A 14,608-nucleotide genomic window follows, 5' to 3' on the forward strand; every position below is an offset into this window, starting at 1 on the left:
CCCCGTCTCTCTATCTGTCCCTCTCCCCCCCCCCCCCCCCCCGTCTCTCCCCCTCTCATCTATCTGTCCCCCCCCCCCCCTCTCTCTCTAGCTCTCTCTCTCTCCCCCTGTCTCTCTCTATCTGTCCCTCTCTCTCTCTCTCTCTCTCTCTCTCTCTCTCTCTCTCTCTCTCTCTCTCTCTCTCTCTCTCTCTCTCTCTCTCTCTCTCTCTCTCGCTGTCTCTCACGCTACCGGGGCCACCGCTCCAGTGCGCCCCAGAAGTTTGTCCGAAAGTTGTTTGTCCGAAAGTTGTCGCAAAACAGATGACGACTAAAGAAGAATAGATGGACGCAGCATGACCATAAAGGATTTATGACGGATTCAAAACTCCACAAATAAGACGAGAAAAGGCTGCGTTGAAGTTCTCCACACTTGGCACCGCAGCGCGACACTTTGGGTAGGTCAAACTTGTCGGAACACGATTTTCGTTCAGGTTCGTGCGAATAAAAACAGTGATGATTCGTCCTCGTAAACGTTTGACGGTCCGTGTCGAGGTAGCGTGGGAAGTATTATTGACTGACGCCTGAAATATCCGAGCGCAGGTACAGACTTTAGACCCATTCACATCTGTCCCCTTAAAGGCTCCTACAGAAGCCTTTTGGCCCGTGCGTGTGGAATGTGGCTTGTGCACGGCTCCCTGTCTTTGCCAACACCTCATTGGCAACACAGGAGAGTTATTAATGCAGCGAGACAGTAACTGTCATCAGCAGATACACATCCAGACATGTGGGATCAGGGCGCAGCAGGTGCAGGGGACCATCAGGTTGAGCTGCAGAGCTTTTAAATAATGATTATTGATCCCAGAAGGGGGACAGATACAGTCAGAGAGTCAGATATCACTGATTTGATGAAAGAAAGAGATGAAAAAAACGTGTTGTCTGCTGCATGATATAAAGACACTGTATAATTACATAGTAGGAAAGCTGAATGTCTGTGCTCCGTATACGTGGGGACGTATCAGATTCCCATCGGCCTGTGCTGCTGGACAATGAGGCCTTTATGGCATTTACCACACCCGAACTAATCGTATCTGTCCATCATCCTACCCGCCAGCCAATCCCAGAGCAGTGCAGACTGTCTTTGATGCCCTGTGACCTTTTATAACCATCATTGACACAATACCTGGCAACACCGAGCGTTCAAAGATGACAAAATGACAGGAAACTGAACAAATCTGGCACTGGCAGAAGTCAGGACAGGAAGGTGAAAGACCACAGCACTTCTCAGTACTGCTCCTTTTTACAATCTGTTTGTGTGTTTCATGAAATTCTAATAATCACCCTCATCATTTCCTGTTCAGATTTCAAGCACTCATCTGTGCAAACACACTCTTTATCATACGAGACTGTTTAGATGTGCAGTTTACGCATGCAGGTGCAATAAATCTGAAGGGTTTATTGGCCTTTTAGTGAAAAAATCAAGACGGCCTATTGCTTATCGTCACCGAAATGTTAGCTTTAATGGCAGAATAAAAGAGATAATTGATCGTTCAACATTGGTCTGCATCACTGAACAGGCTGGCTAGTTTTGACTTTAACTAACCCGCTGTGATAATTGGAATAATAATTTTTGACCTCATAAAATGGTTGAGACAAGGTGATTTATCTGTGATAGATAAAGTGTTTATTTTTATTCAGTCAACAGGAATAAAAAGAGGAAAGTGCCTGAAAACCAAAAGAATAAACTGTAAGTGAAATTATGAATAACAAAACAGGTTTTATTTCAGGCATTTGTTGGTTGCAGACCAGTAAATCTGCCCCCGTTAGTTTACCTCAGATCATCCGGGGGTCGGAATCCTCCGTGAGATCCAGCTCGTCAGTGCCGTATCCAGCTCCATGTCCCAGTAAAGTGACATCAAGTTTGGAAGTTAGTGCAGCCTTTTTGAAAGGCTTGTTTCCATGGCGATACTCAGTCTCTGTGGCTTCCAATTACAGATTAGTCGGTGACACGTGAAGTCAGACTCCAGACTGCATTTTAGACTGACGCAGTTGGATGAATCATTTTTCATTTTACTGAACAAATCCTAAAAACGTGACAACTGGACGGGATCAAAGATGCTGCGTCATCGCGGCCACAACACACAGGTACAATTCGCTAATCTTCTATCGTTAAATTAGGTTGGAAGGTGAACGATGTTCTTGTCTGACAGCAAAAAAAAATAAATCTGGATTATGTTTGGCCCATAAACCACTTAAAAAGGGATGTGGGTGAGGGGCCAAATATCGGGCACAGCAGTGGACAGTATGTTTATGCACGGAAACAGGAAAATATGCAACATTTAGATTGAGGACACACACACTCGCTCTCTATCGCCATTGACCACATTACTATTGACAATAGCGGCCCACAGAGAGGACTAAAACAGAGCACCGGAAGAGAACTACTACACACATCTGGTTGAAAAAGGAGGAAGCAGGGATGCATTTTCTCGGTAATGAACTCCAAAATAAGAGAAGAGAGAAGAGGAAATGTGTGTGTGGTTGGGGGATTCTCGATATGTGTGTGTGAATTGCATTAAATTTGTGTGTGCACACAGACTGTGTACTTCTGCATGAGTGCATATGGGTGTCAGTTGGTGTGCGCTGTTGTGGTTTGATCATGAGACGCACACACACAGACGCAACCACACACACACCTTTACATTTCTGTGCTTTTGCAGAGACGTGATCAATAATGTGTCAAGTTTGGCCTGTGTCTGCATGTGTTGTTGTTCCATCCTCATGGTGACAGTTGTACAACAACGTGCACACATTTAGTCATGGTTTCAGGCTCGTTTTGCATGTCTATGTATGATACATGAAAGCGTGTCACAAAGCAGAATTGTTTGATTGTGTGATAGCATGCAAATATGTACGTGAGAGAGAGAGAGAGTGTGCGTCTGTGTGTGTGTATGTGTGTGTGCATGATAGAGGAAATTGAGTGGGAGTCGGAGGAAGACAGAAAGAGTAGAAATGTGTTGCTGAATGAAACGCAAAACAAAGGAGAAGCAAATGGAAAGATGTCAGTTGTGTGTTTATAAGTGAGAGATGGAGCGGTTGAATGTGTGGGACCCGAACCAGCGGCGTCTCCCGCCGTCCTGTTAACGCATCACATTGACCCCCCTGCATCAGAGGACAGATCAGGCGCATCAGGTGCACCACGGTAACAGACCTAAAGCCCGTTCGATTTGACAGGAGCAACCTGGACCTTAAACACTGTGAGTCGGCATCACCACCACTTTTACCGTTGCAGCAGGACAAATGCTAATGCTAGTATAGGGACAGATACGATGGCGTCTCCGGATCATTACCGCCGCCTGAACAGCGCCCTCACGCAGCACAGTACAGAATCCAACAACATATTTTTTTGACTTTTTTCATAACTTTTTCTTGACTAGCAACTTATACACTGCTAAAGCTTAATGCAAAGGCAACGCAATCTCTATCGACGCAGTTGTAACTTTACCCGAGCGTTTGCCTTCCATGTTCATTTACTTCATATTACAGTTTAATTGATCAAATCTGACTACATCATATCTCGCTCCTTTTATTCCTCATGAGGTTTCATTTGACATTTCATCCTAATTATCCCACCTACTAAAGTTCATGACCTTTTGATTGGGTCAGGCTGATATAAAAGCAGGTAAGATAACCATGAAGTGTCACAGTTCTTGTTACTGTGTTGCCTTATAGGTCAAAGAGCAATGTTGGTAGCTGAAACTGTGCAACGCAAGAGGTTTTTTTTAGTGGCTGGAACATGGATTTCAGAGTAACCGTCGCCACAGTAGGCTGAAAACGTCATGTTTATTTTAGCTCCACACTCACCTTATTTGTTACCCACTAACCTTCCGCTATAAAAATAGACAATTTATTTTCTATTTCTATTTTGCTCAGTAGAAAATTTTCAAAGGCACAGCGTGTCTTTCTACAGCTATGCAGATTACACACGGATTTTCCTTCTCACTGGGAACCAGTGACCTATGAGGCCTCCCTGCTGTGGTTGACTGACGTAAACTGTAGGATGGCTCATAACCTCTCACAAGTTAACAATCCAAACCCAGAAATCTTAGTGTTAGGCTCATCACGTCCTCTTCGTCCTGTCATTCTTGTCAGTCCACCTGTGGATCCAGGTTAGACTCCGGCCGCTCTCAGCGGTCCCTGTTTTTGGCCGTTCCGAAGGTGAGCTTGATGAGCTTTACTTTAGAATGACCTTCCTGAAGAGATTAAGCTGGCAAGGTCAGGATTATTCTGTCTTCTTTAGGCCCACTTACTTATGCCGACAGGCTTTTGTGTGACATCAGTTTCGTGTCCTTTTATCAAGCTTATTGGTGTGACATGTATGATATGAATTGTATCTGTGGTTAGCATACCATGGCTTAACTGCTTTTATGGGATTTCAGGGCAGAGACATGGAAACTGGGCAGGAAGATGATGCAGAGGCGCTGTGGGAGAAGGTGGAGTGCAAGCGCTTTGAGCTGTGCCGCATCATCTCCCCAGGGAAGCTCACGCCCTACCTCCGTCAGTGCAAAGTCCTGGACGAACAGGACGAGGATGAGATCCTCAACTCCATTCTGCTGGTGTCTAAAGCAAACCGCACAAGTAGGTAGAAAACCGGCACACGCGTGTTCCATCCTCTCTACCCCCGGTAACCTGTGATTATGGCCACTGAAAACGGCCGTTTTGTGTTTTCGTGGGTTGAAATTTGATGGCGAATGGCTCCTCTGCTAGGCCGTCTACTTGATATCCTCCACACTAAAGGGGAGCGAGGTTACGTGGCGTTTCTGGAGAGCCTGGAGTTTTACTACCCCGACCTTTACAAGCTGGTCACTGGGAATGAACCGACGCGCCGCTTCTCCACCATCGTAGGTGAGAATTCAGCAATTTGGGGGCCTCGTAGTTCATCTGATATTAGAAAAAGAATCTGTTTTCGACAGGGTTTTGACCCTTTTTACCACCAGAAATAGAATTTTTGGGTGATTTCCTGTTGCACCAATTCAGTTCTGGATCTAAAAATGACAACATCGGTGTAACACGTTTGTTTGTTCCCCGCAGTGAAGGAGGGTCACGAGGGGCTGACCCAGTTCCTGATGAATGAAGTGATGAAGTTGCAGCAACAATTTAAACTCAAGACGCTGCAACACGTGGAACTCAGCAGGCAGAATTGCACTCTGGAGGACGAGAAGAAGAAACTACGATTCGCCAATCAGGAGCTTCAGGCCTTCCAACAGCGTAAACATGCTTATTTTTCTACCGAAAAGGATTTTTTTAAAATAAAGAACTGCTCAAAACAGCCATCATGTGTTAGATCACATCCATTTTAGCTTTGTTGATTCAATAAGCTGTGTGAACACCGCAGGATGTTCTTTTGAACGTTTTGTGTCGGTGAATGTTCTCTCTCGAAGACTCTCGACTCGCGTTTTCAGTTCTTTCAAACATTTTGCAAATATCACTAAACAGCTGACGTCTGTAGTGGTCAACACACTGATGCCCTGCTCCCAAATGTTCTGCAGGATACAACAAGCTGAGAGAAGAGAGAAACACGTACAGCGACGAGCTGCTGATTGTGAAGGACGAAAACTACAAACTGGCCATGAGGTACGCCTCGCTGAGCGAAGAGAAGAACATGGCCGTGATGAGGAGCAGGGACCTGCAGCTGGAGGTACCGGCCGACCGACGGCCATGACGGGACACACCGCTTCCATGTGCACTGATTTGGTCAGCTCGCTCTCTGGTGGCTCTCCGCAGATCGATCAGCTGAAGCACAGACTCAACAAGCTGGAGGAGGAGTGCAAGATGGAGCGGCGGCAGAGCCTCAAGCTGAAGAACGACATCGAGAACCGGCCGAAGAGAGAGCAGATCTTTGAGCTGGAGAGAGAGAACGAGATGCTCAAGATCAAACTACAGGACCTGCAGTCCATCATCCAGGTGACCTCCTCCCCCAGCACGGGCAAGCCTACACGAGGGGGGCGGGATTAAACATACAGGAAGTTGTCACTGTGGCATCAGATGAAAGCGCCAAGTCAGACCTTGACTGACCACCGACTCATCAGAGCTGATGGGATGTAAAATAGAATAAAAAAAAGCTTAAATGCTAATCTCCTACACTTGTTCCTTATCCTTCAGCCGGGCTCTCTACCGGCCTCAGACAAGACCATCGTCGACATTCTGGAACACGACAAACAGGAAGCCTTAGAGGACCGACAGGATCTGGTCAACCGCCTCTATAACCTCCACGAAGAACTGAGACACGCGGAAGAGCTGCGAGATAAGGTGACATACGTTGGAACCCGAGAGCGGAGGGGAACGCACGGAGGTTTAAGCAAAAAGACCTCTTAATAACTGTAATGCCCATGAGACCATCTGTGAAACACACCCAGTGCAGAAACCCCCGACTCTGGCCTCGCTTATTGTCACCTGCTCATTCAAAAGCAGCTTTTGTGTGTGTGTGTGTGTTTGTGTGTGTGTGTGTGCAGTACCTGGAGGAGAAGGAGGAACTGGAGCTGAAGAGCTCCACACTTCAGAAGGACTGCGAGATGTATCGCAACCGCATCAACACCATCTCCGTCCAGCTAGAGGAGGTGGTGAAGGAGCGGGACCAGGTGAAACACACACGCCACACACTGCTTCTATCTCCGTGAGCACTTTCATTAACGCAATAGCTGCATTTCCGACATCATTTCTTGCAACATGTATTACCAGCTGGGCTGTTTTCGCCACAGCTTAAAGTTCCCCAAATTGTATGCAAGTCTGGTGACGTTTGTAGTCAGACTTTGTTTCTTAAGGTTCTTCAAATTTGTCGTCTGTAGTCACAGATTCAAAGTCTGGCTGGGCGTCTTCTTAAGCTAATACTCACATGATTCTGGCCCTCATCTTCTGCTCCATTTCCACGTGAAACTCAAAGGAAACGCTAACGAGCCCACAGGGCATAACCCCAACATAGACCTGGCCCCCAAGAATCCCAGGGAGATCTAAAAAGGAATCCAAAAACTTTTTTCCAAGGTAGTTTTGGCGGAAACGCGCCTAAAGGGGCCTAATTCCGGCGTCTTAAAACAGCCAGGGCCACCCCAACTGCCCTCCCCTCCCCAAACAACCTCACTCTGATGGTGAAAGGTGTATTCTGGTCATCACTGTGTTCCACGTGACACACACACACGCTAATTGTAACGTGTGTAACAGGCGTTTCATGCCAGAGACGACGCGCAGCACCAGTTCTCCCTTTGTCTACTTGACAAAGACAAATACCGCAAGCAGATCCGGGAGCTGGAGGAGAAGAGCGACGAGCTCCATATTGAGATGGTACGCAAAGAGGCCAGGCTAGTCACCCTGGAGTCTCGCCTCCGACGGCTCTCCAAAGACATTGTTTTGGACCCGGTTGGTACCTCAACTTCCTCAGGTCTTAGTTCTGGCTGCATGGTCTCCATGGGATTCATTTTTCCCTTTAACAGAGCCTTTCAAGAGATCTGCCCCAAACCATCAGCTCATTGGGGGAGGAGTTTAAATTGGTCCAGGGCCAATCAGAGTGGTCCAGCGACGAGTCACCTGAGGACAGGTTCCTATCTGAAGAGCCTCGACTCAGACGCAGACTCAACCTAAAAGCAGGGGTCAGCTGCTGCACACACATACACTTCCTCTATTATCATCAGTACAAGGAAATGAGAATTTTGAAGTGAAATTAAAAATTTTGTTGGAAATCTTCCGGATCTGAGGGACGGAAAAGCTGAACTGTCTGGACGGGTGCTGAAGCGGACTTCAACGTTCATTAAAAGACTTATTTCTGCATTTCAGAACAGAGTGAAGTGTCCAGTCCTGAACAAAGACCAGCACTTCTCAGACAGCGGTCAAGCTGCAGGTATCATAGCAAGCGTCTGCCTCAGCTCCCACCCTGATGCTCCGTAAACTCTCCCGTTTCTGTTCACCAGCTACTCTCAATGGCGGCTATCTGAAGCTCCAGATGCCAACAACCTTGCACGCCAAAAGCCATTCCCTTCCCACATCCCCCTTACACTCACCCTGCTCGGCCATGCCCCTGGCATCCTCCCACTCCCCGTCGCCCTCGCCGGTCTCCTTCGCCAGCGCGGACCAGAGCAACAGGCCGAACCTGGTGAGGGTCGCTCTCCCCGCCACTGTCGCGTAATGAAGAGTTGGAATATTTCACACACTTTCACACTTCCTGTTTGGAACCTCCAGCTTCGTACCCGTAACGACAGTATCCTGTCCACGCTCCCCGAGCCACCAGAGAAAGCGTCGCTTTATCGGCGGGAACGGGAGAAGGAGCATGATTTCCACCCCCACAGGTGCGGCCCAGTCTAATCAGATAAAAACACACCTAATCCATGAATAATATTGGATTCAGTTTCTTTTACATTTTTATTTTGAGAACAGATTTCAACCTGTTGCTTTGTCTCCTTTAGCATCTTGGACCTTGACAGTGACAACATGGAGACGGAGTTTGGTAAATTGGGCTTGTGTTTCTTTACTTTTGTGCGTCAAATTTCTCCAACTGTTGGTTAACCTTTGGTTTTCCCTCAGAGGATGAAGTACAGCAGGGTCCTCCGTCCATCCACTCCTCGTCATCATCCTACCAGTCGGAAGTGATGGACACGTATGACCTGGAGCAGGTCTCCAAGATCTGGAGGAAGCTGTCGCTGGAGAGGTGAGGGGCACGGACACGGCTGGAAACTTGTGCCGGTTCAGCGGCTGAAATGACTGTTCGTGTGTGTGTGTGTGTGTGCGCAGGCCATTTCGTCCATCTTTGTCCTCCTTCTCGAGGGTCAGCTCGTCCCTGAAGCCGGTGCAGCAGCTGTCGCTCATGGGCGACGACCTGCTGAAGGACCTCACTCTGGTGGGCGGCAACGAGAGCGGCATTTTCGTTTCGTCCGTCCAGACCAGTTCACCGGCAGAGAAGGCGGGGCTACGGGAGGGCCACCATCTGCTTCTGGTAAGAACAGGAGGAGACAGTCAAACAATAAGAGAAGGGTGTGTCTCTTCGGGGGTACTTTGACCTGCGTCTCCGACAGCTCGAGGGATGCATACGTGGCGAGCAGCAAAGCGTCTCCCTGGACACCAGCACTCAAGAGGAGGCCCACTGGATGCTGCAGCACTGCTCCGGACCCGTCAGGCTACATTATCGCCCCAACTACGACTGTGAGTGGGATTCACGTTGCGTTTGCGCTCACGGAGCTTCAAACATATGCGAATACTCGACTGCGTGAATTCGCAGCCTTCCGCCGTCTTCAGCGGGACCTGACGGAGGGCCTGCTGGCTTCAGGGGACTCCTTCTACATACGTCTCAACCTCAACATCTCCAGCCAATCAGACAACTGTACGCTAAGCGTGCGCTGCGACGACATAGTGCACGTGCTGGATACCAGGTACCAGAATCGCTGCGAGTGGCTGTGCACCTGTGTGGACCCCTACAGTGGTGCCGACCTGACCCGGCCAACGGACCGCGGCACCATACCCAGCAGCTCAAGGTAGAAGCACTGGTGCCAGGCCTCTGTGCTCTGGCTGAAAAAGCTCACGTGCACGGGTCACACTCCGAGTTTACCTCCTCTGTGCAGCTTCAACTTGCTCGCACAGTTTCCACACTTGACTGCTGTCACACAGGAAGCTGCTCAACATGAAGGCAAACTCTGAACAGTGTCGCACTTTTAAGAGTATTTTGGTCGTGTGTGCAGAGCCCAGCAGCTGCTCATGGTAAAGATTCAGAAGTTAATGTCTCGAGGGGCGAGAGAGGAGAGCGAAAGCCGCCGCAACAGTCGGGTAAGAAGCTTCCTGAAGGTAAAAGGAAAACAAAGTGCCTCATGAACTAGAAATAAAATACCTATTTTGTTCTTACAAACAAAAGAAAACCATCAAAGAAGCCTTTTTTTTTAGATTCCCCTTCAAACATCTCCTCATCTAGTGGGCTAACACACAGATATGGAACTGTGCCTTTAACTGATGCGTCCTCTCAAAGTGTCATGGGGTGATGCGTTTGGGTTTTTGTAGGAAGTCAGAGTTGCGCCTAGCTGCAGAGACAGCCGCCATCTTACATAGCCTCTTGATATCCTTCATTTTTCTCAGTATAAACGCTCACATGTGTTTTCTATAGATACCAGGCTCAATGAGCAATGAGTGATGGAACCTATGAGGGCAGCGGATGTAGAGAAAAGTGTTTTCTTGCTAATCCCAGCAAGTAGTGTGGCCCTTCACGCCTCATGACCTCCAACAGGTGGATGCTTAAGCTGTTCCAATATGACCCCAGGCCCTCGGTGCTGGCGTGCACGGGCAGATTCGACCACGAAAAGCTGAGGAAATTCGATTTAAACAGATTAGAATAGATTGAAATAAATGAGAAGAGATCTTCCAGTTCGGGGTATATCAAAAATGTGTCGTCATCCTCTGAAAACATTGCGTTTGTTCCTGCGCAGTTCAACCTGCAGCCGGACGAAGCCAGCGCCTCCCCAGATCCCAAGACCAGCCCGCGGTTGTCTCGGGCCAGCATCTTCCTCACGCAGATACTGCAGGTAAGATGAGACGCAGAAACACCTCCCGCCACTGTGTATCTGCTGTAAATCAGGTTCTAGGTTACTTTATATGTACCTTCAGGTATGTTTTGTTTGGGATGAATCAACTTTAATGGTCCCGTTTGTGACCTATGCAGAGGGCACAAATGGGACCAGCAAGCCAGCGTTGAGAGGGTGACAGCTGTTGGTTTAGACACAGCCAGCCATCCTCTGTAAGTGGTTTGTGTACAGGGAGGCTGGATAAAGCTGGGGTTCTTCAACCAGCCCGCTCCACCATTTTACCATTCGGTTAAGCACTTTTTTAGCTTTAAGTGACAGGTTTCCAAACCACCACACTAGACACAGTGATAGCGCAGATAATAAAACAAGTGGTTCCGCCGATGTGCTGATAAAACAACAATTTCCCTTGACTGAAGAGCCGACTCTCAGCTTTGGAGGACCTTCGTTGGTTGAGTCAATAAATGTGTAACAAAACAGCTGCAAGAGCAACAGAACAATTATTGGGCTGGTTGTTATAGCAACTGGCTGTGTTATTGAATGAATTCTGGACTGTATCGAGCCCTCAACTCTGCTCACAGTCACAGACAGATGCTGCGGCTACACGGTGCAGATGGATCGTTGCCAGTGCTGTAAACGTACTGGAAAACCTTTAAAGATGAAGGAGTAGAAATAAATGTTGCTAATCGACCGAATCCAAACTCTACAGGAAGGACGTTCAAAAATGAGCCGAAGGTCGGACATCTAAACACAAAAAGCTACAGTTTTATTTAGAAGTAGGTTAGTTTATCCTCATACATTTGAGTGGGGATGATCTGTATGAATTAGCTGTAACTGCTCAATATTTAATTCTTTTGTTGACTGTTTAATCTCAATTCCATTGTGATGTGCCCAAAAAAAAAAAAAAATCTGTCGCCAGCTGAGCAAATGCTCAAAAGCAGGAAAAGAAATGATCCGTTCAGATGTCCTTAATCATCTAAACACCACGACTCAGCTCTTTATGCACTTTCACTTCTAGTTTGTCAGCAGGGTGGACATCAAGTACAAGAGAATGAACAGCAACGAGCGGGTGAGGATCCTAAACCCCGGCAGCGTGACCATCCCCAGGGCAGAAGGTGAGCACAGCGTGGTGAAGGTGGACATGGAAGAGTTCGCGGGACAAAAAGTCCTCACGCGGGGAACTCGATGAGTTCGCAGTTTGTGTGGGTTGAGTCACAAAGCTGGAAGTTTGAGTTTTGACCCGCTGCTGGGGGAGAAAAAAAATGAAGTGAAAGTCCTGAAAAACGATCTTGGAAAGTCAGTTGACGTTCATGTGACGGCGATATGTCGTCAACAGAAAGCGCCGAGGCCGAAAGCGACTTGAGCCGCAGCCTGAACCTGGTTCCCTACAGTCAGGTCACCCTCCAGCGGACGCAGAGGAGGAGGCCCGTCCTCTTCGCTCCGGCCGCCCTCTCAACAACCATCATCCAGAAATTACTGAACATGGGCGGAGCCATGGACTTTAACATCTGTAAACCCGGTCAGCGCCCCCCTCTTTTAAGGATACGTCTTGCTTTTGATCTGTGCTTTATTTCTTCACTAAAATCTGGCTTTGTTGTAGACATGCTGTTCAAAGAAGAGTTCCATCTGAAGCAGAACGTGGAGCCCTTCATCCACTACAGAGAGAAACACACCACCTTTGAATGTATCACGCGAGAAAACATCGAGGCCGTCGCTGCTAAGGTGCGACGCCACTGACGGCCGTCGGCAACTCCAGTCCTCAAGGTCGAATTCAGGGCGGCTTTTCTATCCTACAGGTAGAGATCGCTTTCATCTGGGGAGCCACCTTATGTGGTGAAAGCGGTTTCTGCCTGGTGGGACACAAAAACCAGCTTGAATCTGGCCCTCGAGGACTGGAGTTCCCCATCACAGCCCTTTATCCCATCCAGATATTGAAGGTTTTCCTCCCTTTTATTCACAACATAGATTTACAAATTAGACATTGATCTCATTTTATTTAAAAAAAAAACCCTCAAACAACTCAACAATTACTAATTTTCCTGCAATCTTCTTTTTTTTTTTTAAACCTCGCTACACATTAAAGCACAACAGTCCTTCCTCTTTTTGGTTAGCTTGGCAGCTTAGTTGGTCACAGCTAAACCGTGGCTGACCGTGCAAATATCTGAGCTTCCGAGACTGTAGTGTCGTAATAACGGAGACAATAAGGACGCAGATTTGATTTGGTTTCATTTATCCACCAGGGGAAACACTGCCTGCTGGAGGCTGAGCTGAGCTGTGTCAAAGACCTGCTGAGGAGAGAGATCTATCCAATCATCATCCATATCAAGATCTGTGAGAAAAATATCAAGAAGTTACGGTAAGGAGGTTGAAGCTGCTTCACACATTAACCAACTAAAGGCTTCTTACCCACAATGCAACACATCAAGGCTGTTGTTTTGCTGTACAAACTAACAAAGCTACCTGCAGCTAAATCAGGAAGGCGACACAATCAAAGACCACAAAGGAAACAATTTTTCTTCTGCTGGCTGAAGATTTTCTGTCTTTTTTGTCCTTTATCGTTGATGATTGATCAGTCAGTGAGATCAGAGACTTACAACACACACCACTGCTGCAAAAGCGTCTACAGGACGGGTTCCAAACGTCACCACACTCACCACCGTGACACTGCTTCCTTCCTGTTTCCTGTCCGTGCAGGAAGCTGCCGCTGCGTGTGGAGTCGGAGGACGAGTTTGTGAGGATGTGTCGGGCGAAGGAGAAGGAGTTGGAGGGCATTCCCTGTCTCTACGCCAGCCTGGAGCCCGACGCCTGGGCGGGGCCAGAGGAGCTCATCAAGGTCATCAAAGAGCGAATCCTGGAGGAGCAGAAGAAGGTGGTGTGGGTGGAGCAGGACCTCCTGTAACATGTAATATGTAGCCAGGCAACCGAAAAACCAAGCCTGTCTTTTCACCATACTGTCATATTTATTTTCAGATGCGACGTTTCAGACGCTGATATAAATGTAAAATAAATACTTTAGTGTATATTTGTAAGCTCAGACACGTTGATGAAAAATAAATAAATTAACGTATAAAAAACCCTCACTGGTCTACACTGCCCCCCTATGGTCAGTTTGGGGCACTACAATGTAGGTTTGATTAGAAGTGGCTTTTTGAGTCTTCCAAGTTTAAGCAAAAACAATGAAGAGCGTGAATCACCTGTACGTTACTGAAGCATAATGCATTCACATGAAAACCAAATTGAATTTGTAATTGTTTCATTCTGAATTATCAAGACAGGTTACATGAGAACCTCCAAGAACCTGCGAGTCTACCATTAAATCGAGCTCTCCGTTAAGAAATGACGTGTGATTGTGTGAAAATTAGTCCGAAACATAAAATAAATTCATGGTTTAAAAAATAAAAACTGGGGGGGAAAAAAACAGAAAAAATGTCACTGAAAAACCAAGCATGGAAATAAAGTACTGGTACTCTGGAAAACAGAAAGAAATCATTCTGGAAAAACAAAACAAAAAGGAAATCTGTTTTTTTTATTTATTTTTTTCCAAAATGCTCTTCAAATGGGAGGAAATCATTTTTGGCCGCTGTGTCTGTGTGCTAACAGAATCCAGACGTGGTTGGAGGACGAGGTCTGAACCTAAATCTTTATTGCCACCAGTAAAGAAAACACATTTAAATCTTAAAAATACATTTGAAACTTTAAACCTCTAAGGACGCTCACGAAAGGACGCTGCATTTTGTGTAGAGTGTCTTCTGTTTGCAGCACAGATGCATGCTGGGAGCTGCTGATCGCTGCAGCTTATAACTCAGTTTTTACGTTTACTGTCAGGGGGCAGCAGAAGGGTGGATGTGGCCGAACAGGGGCAGGTCAGAGGGGGATTCAACTACCGTTTCCAGGAGGCCACCAGCTAATCTCCTCGGAGAGAGACATATCAAGCAACTCTCTGGCTCTCTTTCATCGTCACCATGACGATGGACAGAATGATCCACCCTAGGGTTCCAGACCACAAGGTGCTCCAATCCTCTCCACGGACATCCAGGACATTCTCCTCCACAGGTCCCACCCACGGGGCAGTCCATCACACATTTA

At 47.3% G+C, this 14,608-nt stretch overlaps 1 protein-coding gene across 3 annotated transcripts; it reads left to right on the plus strand.

Annotated features, from left to right (window-relative positions):
* Nucleotides 1–194: 194 nt before the first annotated feature.
* card11 (caspase recruitment domain family, member 11) lies at nt 195–14,027 on the plus strand. 3 transcript variants are annotated; one of them, XM_011603736.2, is made up of 25 exons: nt 195–436; nt 4,418–4,616; nt 4,746–4,883; nt 5,070–5,246; nt 5,528–5,676; nt 5,763–5,942; nt 6,141–6,287; nt 6,491–6,616; nt 7,194–7,388; nt 7,463–7,618; nt 7,803–7,866; nt 7,937–8,118; nt 8,205–8,311; nt 8,429–8,469; nt 8,547–8,670; nt 8,754–8,955; nt 9,035–9,161; nt 9,238–9,490; nt 9,695–9,779; nt 10,430–10,525; nt 11,541–11,637; nt 11,859–12,041; nt 12,123–12,244; nt 12,763–12,878; nt 13,217–14,027. In XM_011603736.2, the coding sequence occupies exons 2-25, from the start codon at nt 4,427–4,429 to the stop codon at nt 13,419–13,421; spliced, it is 3,462 nt and encodes a 1,153-aa protein (XP_011602038.1). In that variant the 5' UTR covers nt 195–436; nt 4,418–4,426; the 3' UTR covers nt 13,422–14,027. The 3 variants fall into 3 exon arrangements, with proteins under 3 accessions (XP_011602038.1, XP_029692308.1, XP_011602039.1); XM_029836448.1 differs by lacking the exon at nt 195–436 and adding an exon at nt 645–2,123; XM_011603737.2 differs by lacking the exon at nt 195–436 and adding an exon at nt 2,570–3,235.
* The last annotated feature ends 581 nt before the right edge of the window (nt 14,028–14,608 follow it).

Source organism: Takifugu rubripes, chromosome 5, assembly GCF_901000725.2.
Source record: "Takifugu rubripes chromosome 5, fTakRub1.2, whole genome shotgun sequence".
Taxonomy (NCBI): domain Eukaryota; kingdom Metazoa; phylum Chordata; class Actinopteri; order Tetraodontiformes; family Tetraodontidae; genus Takifugu; species Takifugu rubripes.